Consider the following 17,642-nt stretch of genomic DNA (forward strand, 5'->3'; position numbering starts at 1 on the left):
TCTGCTGTGGCCCAGGAGTGCAGTGGAGGATGGCCCAGGTCCTTGGGCCCTGCACCCACATGGAAGACCAGGAGAAGCACCTGGCTCCTGGCTTCAGATCAGCACAGTGCGCCGGCCACAGCAGCCATTAGGGGGTGAACCAATGGAAAAAGAAGACCTTTCTCTCTGTCTCTCTCTCTCTCACTGTACACTCTGCCTGTTGAAAAAAAAAAATCTAAATCCTTAACTACTTTGTAAACTTTTTAGAACAAGGCCCCTGTTTTACATTTTCTGGTTGACTATTCTAAATCCCACCATGTTTAGCTTAAACACGTTTAGATAAGACTCAGTGTTTTATTGTGCATCCGTGCAAAGATTCCTAAATGTCTCTATTTTCCATGTCATTATTAGGGAATGTGACGCTCCTTTGTAAGGCTCAGAAAATAGCCTCCTCCACGTTAACCATGGCATTTTCAGAGTTAAAGAGCTGAATGATGTTGGGGGTGGGGTGAGGGAGGGGACAGCAAAGAGGACAAGGCATGGAGGAGCTGCAGTTCTCATACACCACGTACGAAATGCAAGGGGGAATCATGCACCTGGATCAACGGAAAAGAGGAAAACGAAGAAGACAGCAGTGGATCAACAGACAAGAATCTGCGTCACGGAGGAGCAAGGGGGCAAGGGGCTGCATCGCTCAGAATCCCGAGAGGGGCACTCCAGGGTTGCAGGGGTTGGAAGACGGAGGCAGAAGTCACAGGCCCTGACACAGGGCACCTTTCACCAGACAGCGTCAGCTCCAGCTCAGCCAAGATTAGAACAATGGGGAGGGTCAGGAGGGAGAATTAGAGTCAAGTCAGTATCGGTCGTGTCCGACAGAACTGCACCCAATATAAAACCCAAGTGGGAAATTAGCCCAACCATAATATACTAGCATCAAAGGCACACTTGGTGTAGGCTTCTCGGCTTTTGATATTCTGTCTTGTAATTGAAGCTCTCTGAGGCTTAAATCCCATGAATAGTACCAACCATGCTGACGTTGGGAAGCAAACGTCACATGTGAGGTGTCTGGCACACAGACTGACACCCAGGCCATGCCCCTCAAACGTTTCACCCTGCCCATGCTCCTGATCGTAGCAGGAGCATGTCCAACACCATGAGCATGGCTGCCCCTTCCAGCAACCCTGACCAGACTCGACACCCACAGAGGGTCTCTTACCTCCACTTCGCTGTCCCAGTCCAGAGAGCTGTTCACAACAACACCAGGGTAGTCAGGCCAGACCTGTGCAGAGAAAAAAGGTTCAGTAGCACCAAGCAGTCAATCCCTCTTACATGGTATTTCCTAAGAAACTTTAAGCCATAGCCCAGGGAAGTAAGATTTTATCACAGAGGGTTGCTCCAGAAAATTCAACTACCTTAACAAAATTTCAACTGTACCAACAAACAGTGATTGAAAAAAATGAGAGCTTTTGCCCTCAATGTCTAAATGGAAATGGCCAAAAACCACAGGCACAAACAGACATAGCATGACCCACCCCAGGCTCAGACATAGCATGACCCACCCCAGGCTCAGACATAGCATGACCCACCCCAGGCTCAGACATAGCATGACCCACCCCAGGCTCAGACATAGCATGACCCACCCCAGGCTCAGACATAGCATGACCCACCCCAGGCTCAGACATAGCATGACCCACCCCAGGCTCAGACATAGTATGACCCACCCCGGGCTGGGCACTAGCAGATCACTGCCCAGCTCATACCTTTCCCCAGACAATGCTGCCGCCATTTGGGTATTTGATGAAGACGTCGTCCTCCACACCCCGAGTGAAGGCAGGGTAAGGCTGCGTCTCATTGCCAGAGATCGCTGGGTCCTGAAATCAAACCACAAGTCAGCTGCGAAAACCAAAGCTGGCAATGACACGAACATGAAAAAGGAGAATTCCTGCAGAGAGAATGCCTTAGGGTCCCCTGGATGGTAGTTTCTGGACTCCAGGGAAATGCATTTCCTAGTGGGGCTTCCATTTCCCGCTCACTCCATGGAAGGAAGGACAGCACAGGCCTTCTCCCCCACAGCCCACCAGCCTCCCCACATGACATCCACGTGAGCACCAACCAGGATGAGGATGACCCGCATCCCATCGCCATGCAGGCGCTGGATCAGAGCTGGGAGCCCAGCAAACTTGGGGCTGAGGGTGAAGTCCAGCTGCCGCTCCATGTAGTCGATGTCTGAGTACTGCACGTCCTGGGGAGAGACACAGGGCCACCGATGCTGCTGCGGTCCAAGCCCAGGCTCCACTAGCAGCCCTCTGCCACGGCGCCCTGAGTTATAGACAGCTTCCTTTATATGCTTCCACATCTCAGCTTTGTCGTGGGTTAAAATTAGATCCTGGGAACTTTACCTACTTTTACAAATCTTCAGTTAAAAAATAGAAAACAACAAGGATGCTAAATATACTGCAAAACAAAAACTCATAAACCATTTGCAATATCCAATCTAAGGAGTAATCAGAGCTTTCTTATAATGTGTGAAATACACTATTTATTCCATTAGAAGAACACTCATAAACCATGGAAAAGTAAGGTTGAATGAAATTAATTGTGGAGGGTTCCTCAGATCAACTCTGACCCCTGGGCTGTCCTGTTCGCAGGTGAAGGGCAGAGTTGGTTTCCACTGTTTCACCTGGACACCAGACACAGAATCCCTACACTTGACAGGCGGTTAGCTCTGAGCTGAAGGGGCCCTGCACAGCCCTGTGCGCCCGAGGACGGGAACTGAGGACATACCTGCAGCTACAGAGAAGCACGCAGGGCTGTGACTCAAACTGAGTCCATTATTCTAATTAAGCAAAACTGCTGTTCACAGGATCGCTCATTTGTATGGAATCTAGGACTTTTCTTTTTTTTTTTTTTATTTTTTGACAGGCAGAGTGGACAGTGAGAGAGACAGAGAGAAAGGTCTTCCTTTGCCGTTGGTTCACGCTCCAATGGCTGCTGTGGCCGGCGCGCTACGGCCAGCGTACCCCGCTGATCCGATGGCAGGAGCCAGGTGCTTCTCCTGGTCTCCCATGGGGTGCAGGGCCCAAGTACTTGGGCCATCCTCCACTGCACTCCCTGGCCACAGCAGAGAGCTGGTCTGGAAGAGGGGCAACCGGACAGAATCCGGCACCCCAAGCGGGACTAGAACCCGGTACGCCAGCACTGCAAGGCAGAGGATTAGCCTAGTGAGCCGCAGTGCCGGCACAAGGACTTTTCTACTGCATGTTTTTAAGTTGTGAAAAAGATGGAAGGAGGCAGAGGACGGCAGAAAGAGTGTGGAGCCATCCCTGTCTCCCCCTGCTTCGGGAATCACCGGGATTCCTAGAACCCCACCTCTATACCTGCATTGTGTAGAGCCTGAGGTGCTGCAGCAGAGTACGACATTGGATGAGAAAGCTGTTGTATCTTTGTAAGACCACATCAAACTCTCACAGAGGAATCCAGATACAGAGACCCCTGGGTGAGCGGTGAGGTCCCAGAACCAGGCCCCAGCACTGAGAACTTACATAGGGGATCTGGGCCGCCACCATGTCATCATACAGGTTGGCAATCTCCGTGTCATTCTCATAGCCATAGCGACACAGCTGGAAGCCCAGGGACCAGTAAGGCACCATCACAGGACGGCCAATCACCTGGGAAGTAGACACCAAGTATTAGTCCTCAAGAAATGGAAGCTGGATTAAAGTTCTGTATGAAGGAGTAAGTATTTCTGCAGTGCTCCAAGCTACACAATCAACACACTGAAATCGAAAGAGAAACTGAGGAAATGCAGAGACAGAGACACCTGGGAGAGAGCACTCCCTGCTACACACGAGCCCCTTCTGCAGGAATTATGGAAAATCTGGTTTTTCTCTGATTCCTGCAGATGGGCTAGCTAACTTCCTGACTCCAGAAGCAAAATGCCTGGCCTAGTATGCAGACTCCAGACCTTGCTGGCTGAGCGGCTTGTGCGAAAGGTAAGTAATTTCTCTGCACATTGATTTCTTACCTGCAAATTGGAGCTAATTATAATGTCTGGTCATAGTGGTTTTCTGAGGCTGAGAATTACTACGAAGAAATCTCCAAAAGGATATGGAATGGAATTTAAAGATAAATTTAAAATGTTCCTCCTACCTCCGTGTACTGCTGAGTGACAAGCTCTGGTGTTGGCCCCAAGAACACATAGAAGTCCAGAACTCCCCCTGTGGTCCGGTAAGTCAGGGCGGGCGTGGGCTGGAACGTCACATCTGCAACACAGAAAATGCCAATCATGCTGGAATCCTTCAAGGTGAGCAATCGTCCCAGAAATCCACATCTTCTCCCTCCGCCTCTGCTCTCCACGCTGGAGAGAACTAAGAGCTGTTCCCACAGAGAAGTGAAGCAGTTACGTGGAAGTCCACAGGGTCAGATCCATGGATTTGCACTCCTGGGTGTGTACTATTAACTTTTTTATATAGTCATTCTTCTATCTTAAAATTATTATAGCTTTTATTTAAGAATAATCTGATACTCACAAGAAGTTGAAAAAATAGTATTCAGAGTCCCTGTGTACGCCTCATCGGCTTCCTCCAATGATAACCTCTTACATGACAACTGCTATGTTCAAACCCAGGAAACTGCCCTTGATGAAATACCAGTAATTCCAGCACGGACCTAACTAACTGACACTAGTACTTATATTTATCTTTTTTCCATCCCCTGATGTTCCGTTTCCTCTATACCATAAACATTTTTGCACATTTTTTTGCCCACCAACAAGTGATCTGACTCTCAGCTTCACTGCTAATTCACATTACCTGACTTCCACAATATTTGAAACTCAAGTTTTCTAACCTTGGTTACATAGTTTTTGCTAAAGTAAGAGTTAGATGAGGCCTTATTACTTGTTACTGAACTAAAAGAAGTAGAAGTAGAAATTATAAACAGATTAAGCACATCACTGCCTAAAAGAAGATAATTTTGAACAGGGTGTATTGAGTTGAAATATATTCTAAAGTTATGTAGAATTAACAGTGCACAGAAATGAGGGAGCCATGGCACAGGCTTACCCATGGCATTGCTGTTCAGCAGGAGCACTCCGTGGGCACTGCCATCCTCCTCCAGGCCCATGTAGTAGGGGTGCACACCATAGGAATTCATCTTGTACTAAGAACCAGGACAGAGAGGCGGCACGAGTTAAGAGACGTTGTAGTTGAGAAAGAAACCCAGCAAATTCCCATGGGCCCAGTCTCCCTTGTGACTGATTAAACACAGGTGACCAGAGAGCCTGGGAACTACACCCCTGGTGGAGAAGCAGAAGGGGGGACCCAGCAGGTGGAGTCTGGCAGGGCACAGCACAGCGCGTGCACACCCAGCGCTGGGAGAGGGGCAGACACAGAACCCAGCGCTCCGTCCTTACCCCCGGGGGCTGGTCTCGGGAGAACATGCCCCACGTGTGCCAGTTCAGGTCTCTCCTGAAGGCCGTGTGCTCCGTCTCCCCAAAGCCGTACAGGTACGCGGAGGGCAGGCGGGTGGAGATGCGGATGAACAGGTCGTTGAACAGGAAGCCGAGCAGCTGAGAGTCCCAGCTGCAACACAGACAGGGGTTGGGAGCAGACACGGACCTCCCTCGGGGCCCCGAGCAGCTGGCTTTCCCAGGACAGCACTTACATGACAGCGCCTGTGCTCTTGCGGCGAATCACCACCCCGAATGGGTTCTCCCCAATGGAGACCTCGTAGAGCCGACTCTCAGGGCTGCTGGCTGGAACCCCGGGTAAGTTCAGAGGGACTGGGACCTCATACCGACTGTTGTTGGGGTCATAGATCTAGGCCAGAGGGAACAGGTGTTAGACAAGGGTGCAGGTGGGGGAATAAGGTTTGGTGTGCCATCACACACAGGGTGATTATAGTTGAGAATTTTTTGTGTGCAATTCATAAAAGACAGAAGAGAGAATTTTGAATGCTCTCATCACCAAGAAATGATACATGTCTGAGATGACAGCTAACTCAGGAATCATGACTTCATCAATACACATAATGTAAGTGTTCCAAAACATTACAGCACCCCATCAAAATATATAATTATTATGTCAATAAAAAGTGTTTTAAGCAAGGGTAGTTTGCTTTAAATCTATACCCATAGGAGAACATTGAGGTTTTGATAAAAGCTGGTTTTATATAAATATAAAATATTTATATTTTTGTCTTAAGATGGGATTAAATTAACATATCAGACAACAATGTCAGGTTCTATATTTCGAACTGTGTCTGTCATATCTCATTCTTGATGCATTTTTCCAGTAATACTCACTTGGACATCAGTGCTGATTTGGAAAATAATCTGAAATATGGATAGCTTCTATGAATTTATTAATTGATATTTATATGTGGGCATATGAGTATATGTGAATATTTGAAATCTTTTTAGGACTGAAACATATTCCTCCAACAACTACAAACATTTTTACTAAAATAATCATAAATGCCACTGCTAAAAATGGTATTTAAATTTGACTCACTGACTATCTATTTCTCTCTGCATGACACTGTCCTGAGCATTGGGTCTTAATAAGGTGGGCTAATACCTTAGAGAATCCACCTGCTATTGGGAAGTGAAAGAGAGGGATCTACAATGCCTGATGATGTGTGCGAATGTAGAATCACGAAAACATGCTTTGATATTACAAGAAAAGGAATGTCCAACATATCTCTATGAGAATGGCTTGGCACTATAGGAGAATTACAGCGTAAGTCTTAAAAGCTTTGTAGCCTTTAACCAGGCACAGAAATGAGAGCAAGTTTTCTGGTAAAGAAATAGCACACACAAAGGTACAGAGTATGAAAGTCGTCTCTGACATATGCAAACGTACATTGAGGAGAGCACCTGCATGGTCAGGACTGCAACAGACAGGAGAGAAGGCCACACACTCAGGCACGTGCATTCGTTTCAAACCCACTGGGCTCCTACCACACGCCCAGTCCACCACAAAGACACTAACGTAACACAGCATCATCCCAGCACAGAAGGGTCCAGGCTAACCCAGGCTGTGCAGAACCGCTCAGCCAGTGCCACGCTGGCCTGACCTCCTTCTCTGGCTCTCGTAACAAACACTTGAGTGCACGCAGCCGACAGGCTCTGTGTTAGATTTCAGAAGCACAAATACAAAGGGACAATTCCCTGTCCTTGTGAACCTTACAATTTAATAGAGAGATAGATGTAAGAACAATTGGTTCCTCCTTAATCCTTGGATGTAATTAAACAATGGAAGGAAAAAGAAATCCTTTGGTGACTATTTAACAGACACCTCAAATTCAGTGCCCAAAACTGGACTCATAAGATCATTTTACGACTCCCCATTTCAGTCACTGTCACTGTCATCAATGTACAGATGAGGTTAGAAACACGGCATGGTGGTTGTTCTTGCTTCACTATGCCTCGTCACTACCTACAATCCCGCCTTGCCAACAACAAATGTGTCCACTGTTCGCCATTCCTGTCCTGCACCTGGTCCAGGCTGCATCCTCACTGAACCTTTTCTCTCCACACCCACCCTTGTTCACCCATTCATTTTCCTTAGAGTAACCTCTTCAAAATGCAAATTAGGGGTGCCAGCTCTGTGGTAGAGTAGGTTAAGGCTCCGCCTGTGACAAAAGCATCCCATATGGGTGTAAGTTCAAGTCCTGGCTGCTCCACTTCCAGTCCAGCTCCCTACCAATGACCTGGGAAAACCTCTCAAGTAGACAAATAAATCTTTCTAAAAATGCAAACTTTGCTGTTCCAAGAATGCCTTTGCATTGCTGTTAGGATCAGGATGAGGATCTAGTCTGTCGTCACATGCCTTAACTGAGAAAAGTAAACTTTTTGTAAGGTTCTGTAACCTTGCATACCAAAGAGTAATAGAACTGAAAACAATACCTGATGCAGACGCCGGGCTTACCTTAAACTGCAGCATTTCATTCTTGTGGTAGGTCACTTGCAGGCGCAGGGGGTTCACGGGTGTGGAAGGGAAGGCGTTGGCTTCAACAGAGGACTTTAGGGAGATGTCAGCAGAGGCCCCATCTGAGTGATACTGAACATTGCTGACCGAGTATAGATCATTGACGAAGTAGCAGAAAGGGACCCCAGGAGAACTGGATTCCTGAAAAAGAAGGCCAGTGTTGGATCAGCGTGTGGTCCGGGAACTATCCAAGAGAAAGGGTCAGGAGAGGCGATGCATAGGGAGAGAGGGCCGCCCCATCACTCACTCATGCACACATCCTTTTCAAAGGCATAAACTTACACCTCGGTCTCCAAGGTTTATTAAATGCATGTCTCCCCATGTTGCCACTTACTCTTCACATCCAAACCGGGTTTCCTTGGAAGAGCTTTCTGAGGATTTTTAAGTAGTTACATAGGAACTGGGGCTATCTTCTTATAGGTACAAAGCGGAGAGGTTTTAAGGCGTGATAGCACCACCCGCCTGGTTACCTCCCAGACACAGCCACGGGCAACGCAGTTGTCTGCAGAAACTCCCTGCTCATCAGGATAGCAGTCGATCTTTTCCTCATCCCTCGTCGTCAAGGTCCACTCCACCGTGTACGCTTCTCCCAGGACAAGGTCAATTTCTGTGATAACAGCAACCTGTGGGAATGGAAAGGCACAAGGACAGTCATCCACAGAACAAACATCTTACTAAAACGTGAAGTAGACATCAGGCCAGATTCTCTGCCTTACAAGGAACACAAGATTGTGACTGAGGTGGAGAGCTGTAGGCACGCTGGATTGAAGGACGCAGGTGCACACATCTCCCTCTCTGTCAGAACCTTGTACGTCACAGTGTGGGAGAGTTAGGTCAAACGAAACCTGGAATGAACAGCCCTTTTCTTTCCTACCCTGACTCCTCTTTCCCCTCGTGATGTAGTCAGAAATTCTCTCTCCTGCAGGCCAAGTTGAGCTGAGTCCTACTCCCTTCTCCTCAAACCAGTGTGCAGCCATGAGAATCACATGGCCTGGGTTCTCCTCCCCACCTTTCTTCTGTGACATTGTTTCCATTCTTTGGGTCTCAGTTTAGCCAACTGTCAAATTGATGAAATGGCAAAGTCTTTACCTTTCCTTCCATTTCCAACATCCAGCCTCTTATTTCTCCAAGCCTAGAAGCTCAGAACTGGAAACTGGACTCAGAACCCACGCACTGGTTCAAATACTTACTATTCTTCTAATATAAGAGTCTGTCTTTCTTATAGTTTTCTCCCCAGTAAACAGCACTTTTCACAGCTGAAGTCCTCAATTTCTTGAGCTTTCTGAGGTTTATCATCCTTCTCAGCCTCCCAGTCTGAATCATCTTGCACTTCTCTTTCCTACTTATCTCTGATCTCAACAGCCAGTGTCCGACAATGGCACAGCCTCGATTCGAGCATCGAAAGGGGACCCTCTGAGAAGAAATGGGGTATGAGTTCATCTGGGGGCCTCAGGGTCTCCAGAATCTGACCGCAAGTTTCTTGTTCAAATTGAGCTCCTTACAAAGGTGAATACTAGCTATGCAGGTTACACAAAACTCACACAATAACAATATAAGGCCTCTCTCAGTCCTTGGATTTAGTTATCTTGATATCTCAGAAATCTTCCCAGTATTAATACCCCTTCTGGGAAAATTTGCCCATTTGTAGAAAACATTGTTGGTTGCCTGCCCCATATAATATGTTCTTTCCTTGCTCACTATTTCACTTTACAAATCTCAAGTGCCAATCAGGATCTCATTTTTTCTGTCGAAGCTAAGTGGCTGTAATCATTAAGAGGTAAGTTCAAGCCCCCTGAGCACTGTTGGCCAATGGTCTTCTTATTGATTAATGGTGTGACAGTGGTACAGTGACAGGAACCAAGCAGCCACTTCAAATCCCAAGAGGGAAAAAAAAAAGCCCTCAACCCTGACAACTCTGAGCCACAGGGTCAATGTCAGCAACTTCCTACCTCCTAAAGCTGTCATTACAGAAAGGAAAAGCAAAGCACAGTTCGCTTCACTTAGCAGTTAGAGTTTAAGGTTCTCCTCGGCTTCGGTTGCACAGTTAAGCACAAGTCACCACTTCCTATACGTGGGTTTGAGTCCCTGCCTCCTTTACTGTGCTTTCACACATAAACTGTCTCCTCACTGCCTACTTTCTAATAACAACAGTGGTCATCTTCAGTGTATACAAATTGACTTATTTGATGGACACCTATTGCATTTGCCTTCCCTTATACATCTTCTAAATATCTTGTATTTTGTCATACACATAACCAGCCATATACTACTGGGTTTGTGACTTCATACTGTAGGTATCCTTGATATGTGTTATCAGGATAAAAATGTCAAATGTCATCCATATGTCAAAATAATAAGATACAACTGACTTATTTTCCTCAAATTTAGAAGCTTACTCACAAACCATGTGGACCCAGGACTCCTGATACTGGGTTACTAGAGTACCTGTATTATCCGGGGAAAGTTTCCTCCTAATGATTTCTGACTGCAAGCAGTTCAAGTCTCATGATACCCAGTGAAAAAGTACTTTATTACCATCACCTAACGAAATAATTATCCATGTGACAGGATTAGCAAATTCCTTTTCTTAAATCATTTCTTAAAAATGTACGTATTGCAGTGAGAGTCATATGTCTCATATCTCAGTACAGTTTCTAAAACAGGCATTTCAGCATTCTAATTCATGGCATTCCTACCTCCACCCGTTATGTCTCCAGCATCGGCCAGCAGAGTTCAGGCCCACTTTCCCTCTACTCCTGTCCCCCACACTCCTAACCCTGCCCTTCTGTATCCGTTTCTGGTTCTTTGAAGTCAGAGACAGCAGCACACTGCGGGGCAAGGGTGGGGCTGGAACTGAAAGCCCCACTCCTCGGCAGGTGCCCTTCTGGCCACTGCCTTGTCCATCTTCTTCCCAGACCTCTCATCTTCCTCCCCCAGGCCTCAGCATATGCACTGCTCCTTCAGAAACGCATGCAGCTTTGGCAAACAGGAACGCCATGATGCTACAAATAATATTTTTACTTTGATTTTTAATTAGTTTTTAACAGATTCCATGTGATTTGTAGATACAATTCTAAGAATATAACGATACTCCCTTCCTTACATCCACCCTCCCCTATTACAAATTATTTTTGAAAAACCACATCAACAAGATGGATTTTTACCTTCAGGTTATAATCGTAAGTGACTTTAGGAGACATCTGACTTAGAACACCATTGTGTGTCACTGTAACATTGTTAGGTCTCTGTGTCCCAAGGATTTTAATCTCTTTAAATGCTAAATTATTGGGGTCCTTGTAGGTTGATTGTGAGATCTTCACATCCAAGCGGTTCTGCAGAACAATCAAGGACATTTAAGCACAAACGTTTGCTGTCACACACAGATTCTCAAGTCACTCCAGTGTTCCACACTCCCCACTGCTCTTGGCATCTCCTCTCTTTCTCTACTGACGTGTGATTAAGGAGCAGAACTCATTTTAATAACCTCAGAATAAAAAAAATCAAAAATACATATCTTTTACTAAATAAAAGTTTAAAAAAATACTATAATCGATTATATTTATCATCATATTCTTTTAATTTACTACTAGTAATTAGAAATAAATCTGACTATTGATTTTAAAAAAACTTTTTTTTAGAAAAACTTCTCATAGGAAATGCTGGCTGCTTTGATTTTTGCACTCCTATTGCCTCCTTTGGACAACATGGATGATTCAATTTTGGGGAGCTAAATCATAAATGGAAATGTCCTCAATTATCTAAGTTCATGTGAATTTTTAAGTATAATTGTATGCCTACATAAGCATGTATGTACTAACAGAAAAAAAACAATACTTAGGATTCATAAAAATTGGCTACTCACTTGGGTGACAGAAAACTCACATAAAAGATAAACATTGTTGGCCACAGTATCTGAAAGGGAGAGAAAGACAAATCAGTCTGGCCTGTCCATCACAGAAACAAATTTCCGCCTGCCTCACCATCAAGCTGCATCTCATGTCACAACTGGCAGCATTTATTTGTTTTTATGAATGAATTGTATCCATCCGTGGGTGGATGTTATTTTTGTATCTTAGATAGTGAACAATGCTACAATGAACATGGAGGTGCAGGTGCATCTTCAAGACATTGATTTCATTCCCTTTGGGTACATGCCAAGAAGAAGGATTGTTGACTGGATGTGGTAGACCTATTTTTGATTTCTTAAGAAACCTCCATTCTGTTTTCCACAATGACTGAGCCAATTTACATTCCCATCAAGGGGGTGCAAGTGTTTCCTACTCTACACAACCTTGCCAACACTCATTATCTCTTGTCTTTTTCATAATAGCCATCCCAATATGTGTTAGGTGACATCTCCTTGTGCGTTGTTCCTTGTTTACACTGAATATATCTTTATGGATCAGTTGGCCATGGCATGGTCTTCTTTGGAAAAACATTTCTGTGGGTGATTTGCCCATTTTTATTGGGTTATTTGGGGGGTTTCTGCCACTGAGTTGTGTAAGTTCTTTCTTTTATAATTTTTGTATCAATCCCTTCTCACATACAAGTGTAAGGCTGGGAAACGCTTTCTCCCATTCTGCAGTTTGGCTTTTCACACTGTTGATCTGATCTTCTGATGTGCAGCACCTTTTCTGTCTTATGTGGTATTGCTTGTTTATTTCTGCTTTCACTGCCTGTGTTTGGGAGTCACATCTGAAAAATCACTGCTGTGGCTGGCTCGTGGCCCTGCAGGTCACCACATTGTTGGCCACCCTGACCTCGCACATCAGAGTGCTGGCTTGAATCCCAGCTACTGTGCTTCCGCTCCAGCTTCCTGCTAAAGTGCCTGTGAAGCAATGGGGAACCACCCAAGTGCTGGGTCCATGCTGCCCACATGGGAGACCAGGATCAAGTTCCTGACTCTTGGCTTTGTCCTGGCACAGACCTGGCTGTTGCAGCCATTTGGGTATGAATCAGTGGATGAAAGATCTTAGTCTTCCCCCACCCCCATCACTCTTTCAAATAAATAACTATTTTAGAAAATAATAAAAAAAAAATCATTGCCAAGACCTATGACAAGGAGCTTTTCCCTTAGTTTCTTCTAAGAGTTTTACCATTTTGTCACTTACACTTAAGTTTTTAATTCCTTTTTTATAATAACAAAGATACAGAAGCAATGTGTCTGTCAACAGGTCATTGGATAAAGAAATTGTGATATGTATAAGATATTATTCGGCCATAAAAAGAAGGGATGTTATTTTCAATAACAGTGTTGAATCTGAGTATTATTCTAAGAAAATAAGCCAAACACAGAAAGACAAATACAACATAATCTCATTTATATGTGGGGTTAAAAAAAATTGAACTCATGGGAGTACAGGGGTTGTGGTTGCAGTGACTAGGGGTAGAGGAAGTGGGGAGATGATGGTCAACGCACACAGACTTTCAGTTGTAAGATGACCAAATTATAAGGATCTCCTGTGCATAATGGGCATATCAATTTGATTTTGATAACTGTTATATTTGTTTACATGTATCAAAACACGCATTGTATATAGGGAACATATCCAATCTTTATTTGATAAGTAAATATTTTTCATTTACTTAAAACCAGTTGAAGGTTTTTTTCAAACAACATCTTGAGAATAACAAGATTATGGACAGAATCCTCAAGACCAAGCCACTGCTTTTGTGTCTCCATTCTACTGCAACCTGGAAACGATTCCCCATCAAGTGCTCTTAAGCCATGTACCTCAAGCTATTTTCTAAGCTAGAGCACTAAAAAAAATTGTTAGGAGACCAGAGTCAGAAAACATTTACTAAAACATATTTTTAGAAATATACAAACTAGAATAGTATGTGTTTCATAGCATCAACATTCACTGATGGTTATTTTTGGAGAAAAGATAGCTCTATACTGAATTACAGGAATAATTTTAAAAATATATCTTCCAGGCGCCCAGTGACAACAAAATGAGAATCCATGTGTGTATATGTGTGTGTGTGTTACTGTGTGTGTGTGTGTGTGTGTGTGTGTGACTGGCCAATGGAGAGAACGGCAGCAGGAACACACAAAAAAAGTTTTCCTCCTGTTTATGGTTCACCACTGCCCCTGAATTGTGCAATCTGAGATAAAATTGTTCTCTCAAGTGCCCTCTGCTATTGTGCCTGCTGTGACTTCTCCACGGCTGAGGGCCTGTAGCAGCAAAGGCCCATAATACAAAGACGCAGGGCTGGAAACAGCGACTTTATCATCACATGCTCACCTCTGGTGTCTCCATCATCCCAGAAGAGTTCACCTTTCGCTTCTTTGTTCTCATCCAGGGCGATGATAAGACCAAGAGGGTTCTGCCGACTGTGGGAAACAATATTTTGTAAGAGACAAAGACTGAGGCCTCAGAGAATTTTTCAAATGAACTGCAGATGTCTCCTTTGAGTTTCAAAGGGTCCCAGCTACCAGCAACAGACGGCTCTTATTTTGGCACAAAGGCAAGATCAGCAGGCACGTCTTTCTCCGCTGTCAGTAATGCCACAGGAGATAGAAATATCCCAAACATTAGCAACAAACTCTATGTAGGAGGCAAAAGTTGAAGCACCAGAATCGCTGCCATTACAACTGAAGCTGCTGCCGCCACTGTTGTTTAGACTCCAGACGATTAGGACAGTGAGGCATCCTAGCTGATCACTGGCTCGGATCCCTCCGGAGATGAACTGCGGAAGTGCCCTCTGCCGTGACAGACAGTCACTCCCCTGCCTAAGAATCGTTTTTATTCGGGAAGCAATCACATACAAGAAAGTCCATCTCTACACGGTCAACTTTCCTTATTTGGTTTTTTATTATTAATTTATTTGGAAAGAAAGATCCTAGGTATCTACTTTATAACTTAGAATAAAGACCACAAACCACATGGTAAAAAATGATGAAACAGGACATCAGAGAAATAGAGAGGGAGAGAAAGGAATCTCCATTACATTTCTCCTCTATACCGACCCCCAATTCCCAGCTCCTCCTCGGTCCCTAGTGTATTACTTCCAGTTCAGCCTTTCACTGGGCAAGTCAGGTTCCGCTAACAACAAAATCGTCTGCTTTCTTTTAACAGGCATGTATTCAGTGGTTGTCATTGCTAGGAAGTACAAAAGATACAAAGATAGATAGATAGATAGATAGATAGATAGATAGATAGATAGATAGATTCCTCCTAACCTTAATGACCTTTAATATTATGAGAGTACCCCATTCACCAACTAATCAAGACAGAAAATGAAAAGGAACAAAAGTAATTATTCCATAGAAGCCTACAGTGGGGCCAGCATTATGGCACAGCAGGTGAAGCCACCGCCTGTGATGCTGGATCCCATATCAGAGCAGCAGTTCAAGTCCCAGCTGCTGCACTTCTGAATCAGCTCCTTGTTAATGTGCCTGGGAAGACCACAAAAGATGGCCCAAGTGCTTGGGTCCCTTCTGCCCAGGTAGGGGCGTGGCTTCAGCCTGGCCCATCCCTAACCATTATGGCCATTTGGGGAGTGAACCAACGGAAGAATAATATCTCCCCCTTTCTCTCCTTCTTTCTCTCTGCCTTTCAAGCAAATAAAATAAATATTTAAAAAAGTGTCCAGAATGATTGTTGCATAGTGTCAGGGACTGGATATGCAGGAGGGTCCACTCAGCAAAATACCACTGGATCCTAGCTCAATTACAACACATACTCCTGTAAAATATTGTTGAGCTTGCAAAAAAAAAGGCGGGGGAGGATAGAGCCAAGAGACCAGCACCACTAGAAAACCAAACAGGTAAAACAACAATGGTGTTCAGTAAGCAAAACCTGGACTTCCATGGGACAAATGACTATAACAAAACCAAAATTGAGTTACTAAGCCTGGTATTTCAAGCCTGAGGAGCCGAACCTCTTAACCCTACGTGAAGTCAGGATCCTTGAAGAAAGACACCAAGTTGACGGCAGTCCTGGCTTGTAACCAAACAGGAGTCAAATCATCTCTGTAGGAATGATACGCACACTTGGGTCCTTAGGATAAATATGTTTGAAAAACAAAACATCATGGATGCACAAGATAATAAGTCAGCACAAAAAGATCAGTAAAAATAACTACCAATAGGTTTAGATTCTCTAAGGAATTCAGATAAGAGAATTTTCAGACAGTGTATAAAATAACTACAATTGAAATATTCAACATTAAGGGAAAGAGAAAATCTAAGGAGCAAAAAAAAAAAAATTACACGAAGCATGACAAGAGGTAGAAGTGGCGGCACCCCCTCTACTGGAAGAATTAGGGAAGATGCCATCAGGTGAAATCTGGGTTTAATTTGGATTATTAAAAATGCACTGCACGAACAAATTTGGAAAGAATATTAAGTACAAAAGCTCAAATGCAATAAAATATATGGGTATCTTTGAATGAGACTAATACAGATAGGAAGATAGATGGATAGAGAGGGAGAGTGAGAGAGAGGTGTTACGGGAGACACAGTTATTAAGGTAACCTGTCACAGACTTCAGTTGTCCTTGAACACTCTTTGAATGAAAGGATTCATTCATGCTTCAACCAGGAGGGCAATGAGTCAAGACTTTCATTTTGGACATTTCATATCAATGTGCAGAACAGCCTGAAGCTTAACAAAGAGAAAAAGTCAACTGGCCTTGTACTTAGGCATATTATAAAAAGTCTACAATTATGCTGGCGCCGCGGCTCACTAGGCTAATCCTCCGCCTGCGGCGCCGGCACACCGGGTTCTAGTCCCGGTCGGGGCGCCGGATTCTGTCCCGGTTGCCCCTCTTCCAGGCCAGCCCTCTGCTGTGGCCAGGGAGTGCAGTGGAGGATGGCCCAGGTGCTTGGGCCCTGCACCCCACGGGAGACCAGGAAAAGCACCTGGCTCCTGGCTCCTGCCATCGGATCAGCGCGGTGCGCCGGCCGCAGCGCGCTGACCGCGGCGGCCATTGGAGGGTGAACCAACGGCAAAGGAAGACCTTTCTCTCTGTCTCTCTCTCTCACTGTCCACTCTGCCTGTCAAAAAAAAAAATAAATAAAATAAAAAAAAATAAAAAGTCTACAATTATAAAAGTATACAATTTTAAAATTTTACAATTATAAAAGATGGTACTCCTAAGTGAGGTTAAGAAAAGACATGTTACCAGTCTCTGGAGAACCCCCAATCTTTTGAAAAAAATACTTTTAGGGGCATAAAGGTATAAATGTGCACCCCTTTATTACAGGTGGAGCTTGTAATTTTGTAATCAAAGAGAGGTAAAGGAAAAATCAGTGACATGGGAGAACTTGAGGCTTTCAGACGGAAGAGACTTTTGAACCCAGTTTTGAATCACGAGATAGAAGTGACTCAGTGGGAGAAAAGTTGTGGGTAGTGGAGACTATCGGAGGATGGAAAGTGGACCCAAACTCCCTGGATATACAAACGGTGAGTGAAGAGCAGACAGCCATGGGTGGACGTCCTGGCCAAGGCAGGTGCAATGATCAAGGCACGTGGCCTACCCCAAATTAAGAGGTTTCTAAGACATGGGACGTTCAGTGCTGAAACTACCGTAACTCCAAGCAAACCAAGACTGGCCACCTAGCCGTCAGTTAGCTTTGAGGAGAAATTCAAAAGGTTATGAAAAGACAGGGATGAAGGTCTTTCAAAATCCGTATGGGTGCTGTTCCAGGTCAGCAGCCCCTCAA

General features: G+C 44.7%; 1 protein-coding gene across 1 annotated transcript in view; it reads right to left on the reverse strand.

Moving 5' to 3' along the window:
• Positions 1 to 17,642, reverse strand: part of LOC100358478 (maltase-glucoamylase) — a 170,825-nt gene that overhangs the window by 105,577 nt on the left and 47,606 nt on the right. Inside the window, exons 22-34 of the mRNA XM_070069892.1 lie at positions 14,219 to 14,307; positions 11,833 to 11,882; positions 11,135 to 11,302; positions 8,441 to 8,593; positions 7,911 to 8,111; positions 5,644 to 5,798; positions 5,393 to 5,561; positions 5,043 to 5,139; positions 4,129 to 4,241; positions 3,522 to 3,647; positions 2,093 to 2,221; positions 1,740 to 1,850; positions 1,196 to 1,258 (exon numbers count right to left, since the gene is read on the reverse strand). Coding sequence (XP_069925993.1) covers positions 1,196 to 1,258; positions 1,740 to 1,850; positions 2,093 to 2,221; positions 3,522 to 3,647; positions 4,129 to 4,241; positions 5,043 to 5,139; positions 5,393 to 5,561; positions 5,644 to 5,798; positions 7,911 to 8,111; positions 8,441 to 8,593; positions 11,135 to 11,302; positions 11,833 to 11,882; positions 14,219 to 14,307 — 1,624 coding nt within the window. The remainder of the gene's footprint in view (positions 1 to 1,195; positions 1,259 to 1,739; positions 1,851 to 2,092; positions 2,222 to 3,521; positions 3,648 to 4,128; positions 4,242 to 5,042; positions 5,140 to 5,392; positions 5,562 to 5,643; positions 5,799 to 7,910; positions 8,112 to 8,440; positions 8,594 to 11,134; positions 11,303 to 11,832; positions 11,883 to 14,218; positions 14,308 to 17,642) is intronic.

This window comes from Oryctolagus cuniculus, chromosome 3 (genome assembly GCF_964237555.1).
Source record: "Oryctolagus cuniculus chromosome 3, mOryCun1.1, whole genome shotgun sequence".
NCBI lineage: Eukaryota > Metazoa > Chordata > Mammalia > Lagomorpha > Leporidae > Oryctolagus > Oryctolagus cuniculus.